The sequence below is a fragment of the Rhodnius prolixus genome, unplaced genomic scaffold, assembly GCF_049639745.1.
Source record: "Rhodnius prolixus isolate KJV_2025 unplaced genomic scaffold, Rpr scaffold_3, whole genome shotgun sequence".
NCBI lineage: Eukaryota > Metazoa > Arthropoda > Insecta > Hemiptera > Reduviidae > Rhodnius > Rhodnius prolixus.
Window position 1 is genome coordinate 42,927,725 of NW_027411603.1, and position 14,431 is coordinate 42,942,155.

The 14,431-nt window shown below is 33.6% G+C and overlaps 1 protein-coding gene across 4 annotated transcripts in view; it reads left to right on the forward strand.

Annotated features, from left to right (window-relative positions):
- LOC141452877 (intermembrane lipid transfer protein VPS13A-like) overlaps positions 1–14,431 on the forward strand; it is a 66,256-nt gene that overhangs the window by 25,311 nt on the left and 26,514 nt on the right. For 3 of the 4 annotated variants that reach the window (XM_074125377.1, XM_074125378.1, XM_074125380.1), the window contains 12 exons: positions 402–589; positions 679–848; positions 1,117–1,384; positions 1,582–1,681; positions 2,673–2,869; positions 2,946–3,074; positions 3,159–3,291; positions 3,371–3,553; positions 4,712–4,827; positions 5,942–6,167; positions 6,494–6,593; positions 7,835–7,989. In XM_074125377.1, the coding sequence (XP_073981478.1) occupies positions 402–589; positions 679–848; positions 1,117–1,384; positions 1,582–1,681; positions 2,673–2,869; positions 2,946–3,074; positions 3,159–3,291; positions 3,371–3,553; positions 4,712–4,827; positions 5,942–6,167; positions 6,494–6,593; positions 7,835–7,989 (1,965 nt within the window). The remainder of the gene's footprint in view (positions 1–401; positions 590–678; positions 849–1,116; positions 1,385–1,581; positions 1,682–2,672; positions 2,870–2,945; positions 3,075–3,158; positions 3,292–3,370; positions 3,554–4,711; positions 4,828–5,941; positions 6,168–6,493; positions 6,594–7,834; positions 7,990–14,431) is intronic. The other variant, XM_074125379.1, reaches the window with a different exon arrangement.

Genomic DNA, 14,431 nt, shown 5'->3' on the forward strand with positions numbered 1-14,431 from the left:
TAATATAGTTGGTGATAGTAAGACAAAATCCAAGGGCCACAAGCTGGTCTTAAGCCGGAATCACTGCGTAAGAATGGTAGAGTCTGTGAGCCACTGTCCTCTGTTGATTTCTGGTGAATTTGAGGTGCGACATCATCTCAAGTCATTGACTCCAGGAGCCTTTTTCTGCAATGCTAGCCTCTAGATAATGTTCATTTTTCCTAGACAGCACGGTCCATCAGCGGGCATTGACCTGTAACAAGTTTCCTGGAAGGAAAAATATCTGGACTTGAACCTAGGATCTCCGCGTGGGAATCAGTGCACTTTTCAACTGAGCTAATCCATTTCCTCAATAATTACATTAATAAGTATTCCTCCTAATTATCAACTACAATTAAAGTAATGTATAACTGAATTTTCAGATGAAATCTATAATAATTGGGCTTCATTGAGTTGTGATGCTTTTGGTTCACCTGCACAAACCGAAGAAGACCAAGCAGTGCGTAAACTGCAAGCGTTTTTCAGTCAAGAAGAACATGTTCGAAAAGAAACTTCTGCAAGATTTACTCTAGACAGTATTGAACTATTTTTGTTCAATGACAGTGATGAAGTAAGTATTTTTGAAAATTTTATTTGGGAATCAATTTTTTTCTTGGTTCTTCTCGCATCAGTATTTATATTTTGCTAATATCATTACAGATTTTGAGTTCCCCAGTTCGAGATCTAAATCAAGGGCTTTGTAAACTGGAGCTATCTGAAATACTTCTCTCCTTAGATGTATTTTCTGATAAAAGTCTTGAAATGAAAATAACACTTCAGACATGCCTTTTAGAAGATATTAGAAAAGAAACTGAACCTGAAAAGAAAAAGTAAGTTTTTTATTTTTATTAAACTTGAAGAAATGATTTAGAGTATGTATTTCGTTAAGCGATTTGTGGTGGTTTTGATGTAGGCAGATATTAAAGTAACTAGGGAAGTCTCTCTCTCTCTCACTCGCTCAATCAAAAACAATATTCTCTAAAATCATTCATGTCTCATACAAGTTGTCTTATAAAATCATATTCTCTGCAAAAATAAAGAAAATGGTAACAATTACAATGTATTCGATAAATCAAGTGATAAAATTATTTATTCTAGGATATTTCAATCTCACTGTGGTTCGTTACATCCTGAGAAAAACAGCAACATTTCCATATCAACGCCTCCCATAGTAGATGTAACATTTAAACAGACGCAGTCAGGGCAAAAAAGTGCAGACTTGCTTATAGAACATACAAGGCTAAGTTTATCAGTATCATTCATTTTGGAGTTTACAAAATTTATTCTTGATTCTTTCCCACCTGATAAATATTTTGAAGGAGGTCTAATAAATCATGGATATATTGGAGATTCAAATATCCAGGTGGTAATTATTAACACGGTTTTTAAATATATATAATTATTATTACGAATTAGTACTTATTACGCTAATTTCATAGTTATAAGCCCATTAATAATTCAAGAGGTTTCTTGAAAAAAGTAGAAATTAAACCCCAAAAGAAAAATTCTTGCTATTCTAATACCTTGTCGGTAATTATTTCTTGTATTGAACGTTTCTTACAGGTGAAACAGGTAACTTCACCAGCTAAAGCACCCACAGCTCCAGAACCTCCTTGTAATAATGTTTATATGAGAAGGACAAGTTGCTTTGATGAACAGTCTGGTTAGTGTAAAGTCTATGTAGCTAAAATTATAAATTATTTGCGATAACTTTGTCTTAATAATCCTTAGTTTAAATATGTACATCTTGTTAATCTTAGAAATAGAACAAATTATTAATCTTTTTCTACACTTGCATAATACATATACATAAATATACAATTTATCTTGAGCAATCAAATTTAACGGCTTTGTACATTCTGAAAAAATATTATCAACAATAATCAATGGAGAAATCAGGATTAGGGAGAACGCAGTTGTAGGTAGGATTCTTGGAAAGTCCGTACTTATTAAATAAAAGCGCTGCTTTGGAACTTTAAAAACATTTATGTAACGATTGCATCACTTCTATCCACTAGTCGACATTTAAACCGATGGAATAAACCTAAAACATTTAATTCATCTGCGTTATAATTACCATATAAACAAAGGAAATGAAAGAGCTGCCGCCTTCACAATCGACTTACTGCTAACGACATGAAAATTCTTTCTTCTTTTGCGTTATTTCATAAATCCCGGTTTCAATAATCCTAACATGATTGCTCTGAATAAAATCGAGAACATTTTTGGTGAACAATTACTTAGCTCAGTTTAGGTTTATGAAAAGTTTAGTAACTAATATGAAAAAAAAAAGATCATTTATGGATTTCTTGCAAGTCAGTGACTGTCACAGGGTGTTGTCTTAGAGAGAACAAAGGTATTAAAGGAGTTAAAGAGAAATAGAATGGAATGTGTGAAGTTTTCCTGAGAGTTTGTTAAACTCAATTAGTTCAATTGATTTTTTCAGCCATCTCAGCAATTTATTTTGTTGAGAGATTATTATTTTGGTGAGGAGATTAAATATTTGAACATTCTGATAGACAAGAAACCCCAAGGCCACCAGTAATACAAGCATTATATTACTAATTCTCTGAAAAAAATGATATTTAAATATTTTCTCAAACTTATGGTTTGAAGTAAATACATTAATTATGCTTTGATTATTTTTTTTTTAGGAATTTCAATATCTCTTCAATTTAGAAGACCTGAAATTATTTTGTACTCTTCAACTGGCCATTCCCTTTTATTAAGGACTGAAATTCTATTAGATTATAGCAGGCATAGTGGAAGAGAATCATTTGTGTTTTCCGCATCTGGTGTACATATTTTTTCAAAGTTCAGGAATCCTCACAAAATAAACGCCCCTTACGCGGTAAAGATAATTATGAATTATTAATAATAATGATGAATACCAAATTATTAAGAATAAAATAATATTTGTCTCACAGGTCTTACATCCTTGTGATTTTGAATTTGCCAAATATTTGAAATCCAATGAAAGTGGTGTTAAAATTACATCAAACTTTAGTCCAGTTGATATCCACATCACCCCTAATGTTATTCAGGCAATCAACACCGTAAGAACTAATAAAAACTATTTTATATTTCTTTAAATTTTAACAGTTGTTGACTTTCTTTTTTTTGGGGGGGTGGGGTGGCAGGTGATAAGTGAATTTAGTAATTGTGCCACAGAAGGAGATACAGATAATGCTAATATTACTGGCGGAATGATTGACCTGGAAGATTTATGGTCGCCAAAAAAGATGTCTTCTTACACTGTAACACCTAGTGCAGGTTTATAAATTAGGTTTTGTATGTTACCTGATATTTATTATTTTTGTTGAAATGAATTTTATTATATGCATTATTTCAGTTATGAATAGTAGCCAATCTAACGATAGTGGAACGAGAATTAAAGAAACCTTTATTATATCTGTACCTAAGGTGCGTATTTTATTTGAATTAGAAGGCATGGACAAGAAAACACCATTGATTCTATTAAAATTAGCTGCAGAAGCAGCAATAAGTAATTGGTCATCGTCTTTTCAACTTAAAGGTATTGTAGAAACCTCTTATATTATTTAAAAATTTTATTAGATTCCCACGCGGAGATTTGAATCCAACCGCTGACTTTTAGGTTTTCGCTTCTAAGGAACTTCTTGCAGCTCACTGTTCGGCGATGGATGTCGTATGTAATGAGATAACACTGTTAGCTGCCGGCCGTTCGCTGAAAAAAGCTCCGGGTGCCAATGACGCTGCGCCTTATTTCTTTCTTTTAGCCTGCTTTTTTTAAAGGATCTTCCTTATGTTAAAGTTTCACCGGGCCAAAGAATAAAAACAATCCAATCATCAAAACAATAAGTGGACGAACCGTCACTGAACCCAACTAATCTTTCCAGTGCATCATCATCATCTCACAGCTCTGTCCTGGCCATGACATCATCAATACCGATCTTCCATGAATTCCTCAGATTTTCCTTCTGCTTGGAGGCTCCCTTTTCATTAAATTTTGCGAGATTCTGCTGTCTCGTGGCATTCTGTTAGCTTCGCCGAACCATACTAATTGCAAACAGTCAGTTTTCCCTAGGACTACGCACTTCATTCCGACAACTCTCCTTATCTCCGATTTCTTTATTTTCTCTTCTGGATTTTTTAGCTGACCCCATTGTTGCGGCTAGTCTATTTCGCAGGTTATTGTTCACGGTCCGGGTTTCTGCCGTGTAGAGTTTTGTGACATCCATCAGTTTTTAAATGTGAAATTTGAATTTCTAATAATTAGGAAAACTATTTAGGAAAAATGTTAGTTATATACGCTTTCAAAGCTCACCAGAGATCGTCTCATAATTTGGTACTAATAAAAGCTAGCCGAAAACCCTCCTGACAAATAAACGTTACATTTCAGTTATGAAATCCTAATTGCTGTGTAATAATACTGGGTGAGTTTTAGATAGTAGTTACGATCGTGGACTAGTAATAGGAGTGTTCTAGTTCAAGCGAGTGCCGCAAGTTGCTACTTTTTATTCATGAAAAAAATGTAAAGCATTAGCTTTCGCCGCCATCCACAAAGTAGTTGGGCGTTTATTCCCACCTACCAAATAAGATTACTTAACTTTTTTACTCCTTCTTTTTTACCTGACACAGTATGCTTGTGAAAAAATAAATATGTTATTCCATTACCTCATTAAATATTTAATTAAATAAAACTTTACTTTAGGTGAAATTCGATTACAAGGATCGTATTTTAATTGCCAAGTTGGAGCATGGGAACCTTTGATTGAACCTGCGGTCGAAGAAGAAGGAGTCTATCGGCCAGTAGAAATACAAGTTAAAGTAATTAAAGTTCATAATTTACTTCTTTGTTAATAAACTGTCCTAATTTTCGTGAAATGCGGTAGATAACGGATAGTCTCGCTTGTTTTGGAAACGTTGTTTGTATCAAAACCTTAAGTTTTCAAGGTTATATAAAAATTTCGTTCGAGACTCTTTCCATTATATTTAAACTTTTCAAGATTCAAAGTTGGGACCTGTGTCCTAGGTTAGAGCTAACATTTTAGCCTTTAAAGCAAGTAGTCCGAGTTTGCATGGGGCTTAATTTATATGTGCGACTTCGAAATTAAGCCCTCCTTTGGGATGATTTTCGAAGCAAAAGAATTGAAAAAATCTTACAATTCAATCTTCGAAGACATTTTAGTTGTCAGGATGTCTCTTCCATATTTCTTGTCCTATTGATTTCTCGTAGCCCGCTTAGCAGCCAATACTGCTGATCATAGATCAGGTTAAAAAAAATTCAATCGAAACCGTTTTCCATGCATAAACTTCCAATATCTTCTTTTAAATTAGTTTTAACGAGTCAAGCTTCGAGCATATGAGAACCGTGAAGGTGAGTGGAACTATGTGGGTGGATCTTCATCTTAATAGGAAACTGTATAGTGACGTTTGTAAATCGGCTCTTTCCTCACAGGTCCGCAATGACTTCTTTAACGATTGTACTTACGCTCGATTAGTACTCCATTGGTACGGGTCTAATGTGGTTGGTCTTCTTCATGAACTAGCTCAATTCAAAAACGTGAATTGCGGCTTAATTCCGTTACTAATAGTGCTGGAAGTCTATTTTCATAGATACTTTGAGTAGCTGTCGGCAACAATAAAAATACAACATCCAAAAAGGCCAGCAAAGATAACATGTAATTTCTGGCAATCGTTCGCCCCCACTTTTAGTTTTTGAAATTATTTGTGTTTTGAAGAATAACAAAAAAATCAGTCGAAATTATTCGTAACTTCTATGAAATCATAGCGCTATCTCAAAATTGCATAAAAATGACTTTCTGAAATAAATATATATAATATAATCTACATTTATTATTAAAAAGCACAAGTATTTTGCTCTGTTTTAGAAAAAATAATTTATAATAAGCCTAATATAAAGTAATGTCTTTCTTTTTAGATATTCAAATCAAAAGCCTATCCAATACAGCCACGTTATGGTGAGGAAACCAATGGGAAAGATAATAATTGTACGATCTCCAAATTGTACCACAGTTTAAGTTCCAATCAAATAGTGAATTCAGAAGATTCAGAAACATCAGCTGATGAGCATGATCATGAAACTTGTTCAATGACTTTCATCAGAAGGAGGCAGTATAAAAGTGAACATGGCAAATCCAAACATGGTATCTAAATCTTAGAGCAATATTGTATTTTCCCAAATAAAGCTCACAGAAAGTTTTTAAATAAGTATAAAATTTATTTTATTTTTTTGTCTTGTAACAAAATATATAACTATATATTCCATTCATTGAGGATGGTGGTTATAAAGCGTGACTTGTAAGTGGAAGATCCCCAGATTTTTGTTTTTGTTAGAAACAAATGTTTATAATAAAGTATGTTCTTCTACCCCCGTCCATTGTACCTAATTGTTAAGCCCCGCTTGAAAAATTAGGCGATTACTTTACTTTTTATTCTGTTCATTGTTACTTATTTGTTAATTTATTTTCAGAAAGCATTAGCCTTATTAGTTATCCTGAAGATTCTGATTCTGATAATGAAGAAGGTGTAATGGAAAAATTAGCTGGAGCAATAAGTCACTTATTCACTGGGTAAGGAGACATATGTGCGCAGGAATTACTTAGTAAAACTAGCAGAGATGTGATCCTTTACACCACTATTTGACTAAACGTACTATCATTCTGTATCACCAGAATTTCTATTTTGTTTTTTTCTTATAAATTTTCTTTTTCAAAAAACATGAAAGGTAAACAAAATTCTGATAAGTGTACTTCCTGCTAACCAATTTTTCCCTAACTCATAAATCTAGCAATTTTTTTAAAAGTTCTTTGACTTGTTTAGATGTCATTGTTTTAGAGAAGTAATTAAGAGTAGATTAATGTTGAAATTCCACGTGAAAGCCTTAAAAAGTGGATTTACAAATTGGTTTGTGTCAGCAAAATTAAAAACAAAACAAACATTGCAGTTATTTGAAATTGTTTATTTTATTCAGGTGCTTTCAAATAAATGAGTGTCATGCGTTTTGTCAAAGACGTTAAGCGAAAGTGCCACTTTTCTGAAACAATTTTTCAGTTTTTTTGGGGATTTTTTATAAAATAGCTTTAATGTTTTGTGTAAACAATCATTAGAATAATTGCACGCATTAAGGTCTATAACGATTATTTGAAATTTATCCAAGAAATTTGATTAAGTGTACTTCTAAAGGAGAAGTTGGTTAGGAACTTCTCTAAAATGCCAATTTATACTGGGTGAATTTTACATTGTGTTTGGTAGTGGCTATAAGCCAAATCTAGTGTACCTCAAATATTCATTGAGTGATAGAAGAAGCTGGGTCAGTCGTATTTTGTTAATGGCCTTAGAGACTTACATTTCTGAGTTAAAATGAGTTGTCTAATTAAGTCAAGGCGGCTTCTCTCGGTCAGGTTATTTATATATGAGCCGTTTATTTTGAAAGTGGCATAAGTCACTTTGTTTTTAAGTCGAGATATTTAAGGGTTTGCGTTTTAACACGTTTAAAAATATGGATGCTAACTTTCGAGAAGATTTACTTGTATTTGTTATCTCATGATACTGATATTTCAAATTGCAAATTTTTTAAAAATGAAAAGATACCGTTCAATTGCATTTAGTGTTGCCATTAACTCGATTTTTTGAAAAAGTGCCTTATGCCACTTTCAAAATAAACGGCTCATATGTATATAAATATAACAGCTACACGAAGTCTTATATCTAAGAATTTTTATTATATGGAGAATAAATATATAATATTCTTCTATATCACACACCTCTTATGTATTCGATAGATTCTCATTGTTGTTATAATGTTGTTCAGTGACAGCAGTGAAGGAGATGCAAGCGATTCAAATGATTCAAGTGGTGCAGAACCATCTCCAGACACTGATGAAGAATCGGCTGTTGAATCAGTTTCCGGTACCATAACATCTTTATCTGGCAAAGATGCAAGACCAGTCTTAATCAAAAAACGCAGTAAGATATTAGTATTTTATTCAATTAAGAAGTGTTGAATTCTTATACAACTAAAATTTATTAATAAATTTTTCATGAAAATTAATAACATTAAAGCTTCAACTGCAATGTTGGGATAAAATCTAAGCGAAGTGAAATAAAACAACTAACAATTACGACCAATAAATAGATGTTCATTTCACAGTTTATACGATATTACCATAAAGCAATTGTAGTTTGGTTTTGTTCACAAGTAAAAAGAGTTGCCCCGGTGCATAACTTCTTTTATTTTGGCCTCTTCGCTTGCTTGTAAGTGACGGTGTAGTAGAGGGAAAATGGCGGTTCTGGCGCACCTAAATTGTGCCAGATCCTAACATCTCCAAATCTGACCAGTTAATCATCGAGTTCAACGAAGCTATAAGCCATACCCAGTAGCACCATTCTACCCCCACCTATCATCGAATTTGACGAGGCTGAAATCCGCACCATCACAAAAAAAGAGGAATCGTTTTAAAAGATCTAAAGATTTAAATCGATATAGATATACTCAGATCTCAGAACTGTTAAATAATAATTTTGTTCAAAATAATGTTTGAAATAAATAGGTTTATGACAGAGAAGTTTAAAATAAACAACAGACTAAAGGGTTTTTTAAGCGTATGCTTATTTTTTTCGAAAAATGGGTTAAAAAAAGCACTCACACAAAACAAATAGGGTGAAGGGACCGGTAATTTGGAGCTTAAGAAAAAAATCGAGTTTCGTTTAGAATATCTTCCGTTATTTTGGCTCCAGGTGTTGGTTGGTACAATTGTGCCGCTCCTTTAGATTGTATTATGTATTCAGTAAATTCGATTTTTATGTCAACCAAAAATTATTACTTTTTTTAAAGTATTTCAATGACCCGGTGATTGACATACCGAATTTTCGGTGGTACCAGTGTTTGACATGGGGTGGGACCAGTGATTGACAACAAGTATATTCCTGAAACGACCTAAAAAATTCCAAATACCTAAATCACTGTTCCACATAGATTTTGTTTAAAAAAATCAGTCTTATTCATAATTAATAACAATCAGATTTTAAATTGGCCTACCTAAATAATGTAATATTTTTCAACATTACGCTTTTTCATGTAGTACTGACGATCAACCCTTATACAACTATCCTACCGGAGAGTTTTAATTTCGTTCAAACCTTCTAGAGCATCTACGTCATACAATTATCGAGAAACTTCATTATACAAAACGTTCAAACTAGTATTGGTTACTTTGGCTCAAGAAACAGTTCGCTTATCTTTCTTGCAATGATAGGATGAGGGTTCCGGAATGATTTCTACCAAGATTTACCTGGTAGGTTATTATTGAAAGGGTTCGGTATATCTAGTGTTTTAATAAGTTGCCACACACTCAAGAAGGCTTATAGTGATGGAAAACCCAGCTCTGGCAACAGACGTGATCCACAAAACTAAAAAAAATCCTCTTTCTAAGAGGAGAGTACTGTAAATAGCTCCATTCGTCTGCTGACTGTAGATTTACCTTTCACTTTGTACAGTAGGGTAACTCGAGCGACTGGGTGCTTTTTAGCAGCTTTACTAATTCATGTTCCATGACCTACAACTACCTCCTGCAGTTAACAACAAATTATTGGCATGAAATGTTGTTCACTTATATACTACACTTTACTGAGTTATAAGTTATAGGCTGTAGTTTCCTTAGGTACCGATCCATAAGTTGAGAAGATATTGAGAGTAGAAATTTTTTTGGATCATGGTTTGGCTGTGAAATTGGGCCCTTATAATTCCCACAGTAAACAACAGATTATTCGTATGCAATTTCATTGAAAAACCATGACCCAAAAAAATTTCAAATATCAATATCTTCTGAACTAATGGATCAGTAGTCATGAAAACTATAGCATACTAATCAGTAAAATAGAGTGTGTAAGAGCACGAAATTTCATACGAATAATCTTTTGTTTACTGTGGGAGTTATAAGGGACCCATTTCACAGCAAAACCATGACCCAAAAAAATTTCAACTGTCAATATCTTCTCAACTAACGGATCAGTACTCAAGAAAACTATAGTATACTACTCAGTAAAACCGAGTGTGTAAGAGCACGAAATTTCATAAGAATAATCTGTTGTTTACTGTGGGAGTTATAAGGGACCCATTTCACAGCAAAACCATGACCCAAAAAAATTTCAACTCTCAATATCTTCTGAACTAATGGATCAGTAGTCATGAAAACTATAGAATACTAATCAGTAAAATAGAGTGTGTAAGAGCACGAAATTTCATACGAATAATCTGTTGTTTACTGTGGGAGTTATAAGGGACCCATTTCACAGCAAAACCATGACCCAAAAAAATTTCAACTGTCAATATCTTCTCAACTAACGGATCTGTACTCAAGAAAACTATAGCATACCACTCAGTAAAACAGAGTGTGTAAGAGCACAAAATTTCATACGAATAATCTGTTGTTTATTGTGGGAGTTATAAGGGACCCATTTCACAGCAAAACCATGACCCAAAAAAATTTCAACTGACAATATCTTCTCAACTAACGAATCTGTACTCAAGAAAACTATAGCATACCACACAGTAAAACAGAGTGTGTAAGAGCACAAAATTTCATACGAATAATCTGTTGTTTACTGTGTGAATTATAAGGACCCAATTTCACAGCAAAACCATGACCCAAAAAATTTCAACTGTCAATATCTTCTCAACTAACGGATCAGTACTCAAGAAAACTATAGCATACCACTCAGTAAAACAGAGTGTGTAAGAGCACAAAATTTCATACGAATAATCTGTTGTTTACTGTGGGAGTTATAAGGGACCCATTTCACAGCAAAACCATGACCCAAAAAAATTTCAACTGTCAATATCTTCTCAACTAACGGATCTGTACTCAAGAAAACTATAGCATACCACTCAGTAAAACAGAGTGTGTAAGAGCACAAAATTTCATACGAATAATCTGTTGTTTACTGTGTGAATTATAAGGGCCTAATTTCAGAGCAAAACCATGACCCAAAAAAATTTCAACTGTTAATATCTTCTGAACTAATGGATCTGTATTCAAGAAAACTGTAGTATACTACTCAGTAAAACCGACAGTGTAAGGGCACAAAATTTCATACGAGTATTCAGTTGTTTACTGTGGGAGTTATAACGGCCCCATTTCACAGAGAAACCATGACCCAAAAAAATTTCAACTGTCAATATCTTCTGAACTAACGGATCTGTACTCAAGAAAAGTATAGCATACCACTCAGTAAAACCGAGTGTGTAAGAGCACGAAATTTCATACGAATAATCTGTTGTTTACTGTGTGAATTATAAGGGCCCAATTTCAGAGCAAAACCATGACCCAATAAAAATTCAACTGTCAATATCTTCTCAACTAACAGATCAGTACTCAAAAAACTATAGCATACCACTCAGTAAAACAGAGTGTGTTAGAGCACAAAATTTCATACGAATAATCTGTTGTTTACTGTGTGAATTATAAGGGCCTAATTTCAGAGCAAAACCATGACCCAAAAAAATTTCAACTGTTAATATCTTCTGAACTAATGGATCTGTATTCAAGAAAACTGTAGTATACTACTCAGTAAAACCGACAGTGTAAGGGCACAAAATTTCATACGAGTATTCAGTTGTTTACTGTGGGAGTTATAACGGCCCCATTTCACAGAGAAACCATGACCCAAAAAAATTTCAACTGTCAATATCTTCTGAACTAACGGATCTGTACTCAAGAAAACTATAGCATACCACTCAGTAAAACCGAGTGTGTAAGAGCACGAAATTTCATACGAATAATCTGTTGTTTACTGTGTGAATTATAAGGGCCCAATTTCAGAGCAAAACCATGACCCAAAAAAATTTCAACTGTCAATATCTTCTGAACTAATGGATCTGTATTCAAGAAAACTATAGTATACCACTCAGTAAAACAGAGTGTGTAAGAACACAAAATTTCATACGAATAATCTGTTGTTTACTGTGTCAATTATAAGGGCCCAATTTCAGAGCAAAACCATGACCCAAAAAAATTTCAACTGTTAATATCTTCTGAACTAATGGATCTGTATTCAAAAAAACTATAGTATACTACACAGTAAAACCGAGTGTGTAAGAGCACAAAATTTCATACGAATAATCTGTTGTTTATTGTGGGAGTTCTAAGGGCCCCATTTCACAGAGAAACCATGACCCAAAAAAATTTCAACTTTCAATATCTTCTGAACTAATGGATCTGTATTCAAGAAAACTATAGAATACTACTCGGTAAAACAGAGCACAAAATTTCGTACGAATAATCTGTTGTTTACTGTGTGAATTATAAGGGCCTAATTTCAGAGCAAAACCATGACCCAAAAAAATTTCAACTGATAATATCTTCTGAACTAATGGATCTGTATTCAAGATAACTATAGTATACTACTCAGTAAAACCGAGTGTGTAAGAGCACAAAATTTCATACGAATAATCTGTTGTTTACTGTGGGAATTATAAGGGACCCATTTCACAGCAAAACCATGACCCAAAAAAATTTCCACTGTTAATATCTTCTGAACTAATGGATCTCTATTCAAGAAAACTATAGCATACCACTCAATAAAACAGAGTGTGTAAGAGCACGAAATTTCATACGAATAATCTGTTGTTTACTGTGGGAGTTATAAGGGACCCATTTCACAGCAAAACCATGACCCAGAAAAATTTCAACTGTCAATATCTTCTCATCTAACGGATCTGTACTCAAGAAATCTATAGCATACCTTTCAGTAAAACAGAGTGTGTAAGAGCACAAAATTTCATACGAATAATCTGTGGTTTACTGTGGGAGTTAGAAGGGACCCATTTCACAGCAAAACCATGACCCAAAAAAAATTCAACTGTCAATATCTTCTCAACTAACGGATCAGTACTCAAAAAACTATAGCATACCACTCAGTACAACAGAGTTTGTAAGAGCACAAAATTTCATACGAATAATCTGTTGTTTACTGTGTGAATTATAAGGACCCAATTTCAGAGCAAAACCATGACCCAAAAAAATTTCAACTGTCAATATCTTCTGAACTAATGGATCTGTATTCAAGAAAACTATAGTATGCTACCCAGTAAAACCGAGTGTGTAAAAGCACGAAATTTCATACGAATAATCTGTTGTTTACTGTGGGAGTTATAAGGGACCCATTTCATAGCAAAACCATGACCCAGAAAAATTTCAACTGTCAATATCTTCTCAACTAACGGATCTGTACTCAAGAAATCTATAGCATACCTTTCAGTAAAACAGAGTGTGTAAGAGCACAAAATTTCATACGAATAATCTGTGGTTTACTGTGGGAGTTATAAGGGACCCATTTCACAGCAAAACCATGACCCAAAAAAAATTCAACTGTCAATATTTTCTCAACTAACGGATCAGTACTCAAGAAAACTACAGCATACCACTCAGTAAAACAGAGTGTGTAAGAGCACAAAATTTCAAACGTATAATCTGTTGTTTAGTGTGTGAATTATAAGGGATCCATTTCACAGCAAAACCATGACCCAAAAAAAATTCAACTGTCAATATCTTCTCAACTAACAGATCAGTACTCAAAAAACTATAGCATACCACTCAGTAAATCAGAGTTTGTAAGAGCACAAAATTTCAAACGAATAATCTGTTGTTTACTGTATGAATTATAAGGGCCCAATTTCAGAGCAAAACCATGACCCAAAAACATTTCAACTGTCAATATCTTCTGAACTAATGGATCTGTATTCAAGAAAACTATAGTATACTACTCAGTAAAACCGAGTGTGTAAGAGCACGAAATTTCATACAAATAATCTGTTGTTTACTGTGGGAGTTATAAGGGACCCATTTCACAGCAAAACCATGACCCAAAAAAATTTCAACTGTCAATATCTTCTGAACTAATGGATCTGTATTCAAGAAAACTATAGTATACTACTCAGTAAAACCGAGTGTGTAAGAGCACGAAATTTCATACGAATAATCTGTTGTTTACTGTGGGAGTTATAAGGGACCCATTTCACAGCAAAACCATGACCCAAAAAAATTTCAACTGTCAATATCTTCTCAACTAACGGATCTGTACTGAAGAAAACTATAGCATACGACTCAGTAAAACAGATTGTGTAAGAGCACAAAATTTCATACGAATAATCTGTTGTTTACTGTGTCAATTATAAGGGCCCAATTTCAGAGCAAAACCATGACCCAAAAAAATTTCAACTGTCAATATCTTCTGAACTAATGGATCTGTATTCAAGAAAACTATAGTATACTACTCAGTAAAACCGAGTGTGTAAGAGCACGAAATTTCATACGAATAATCTGTTGTTTACTGTGGAAGTTATAAGGGACCCATTTCACAGCAAAACCATGACCCAAAAAAATTTCAACTGTCAATATCTTTTCAACTA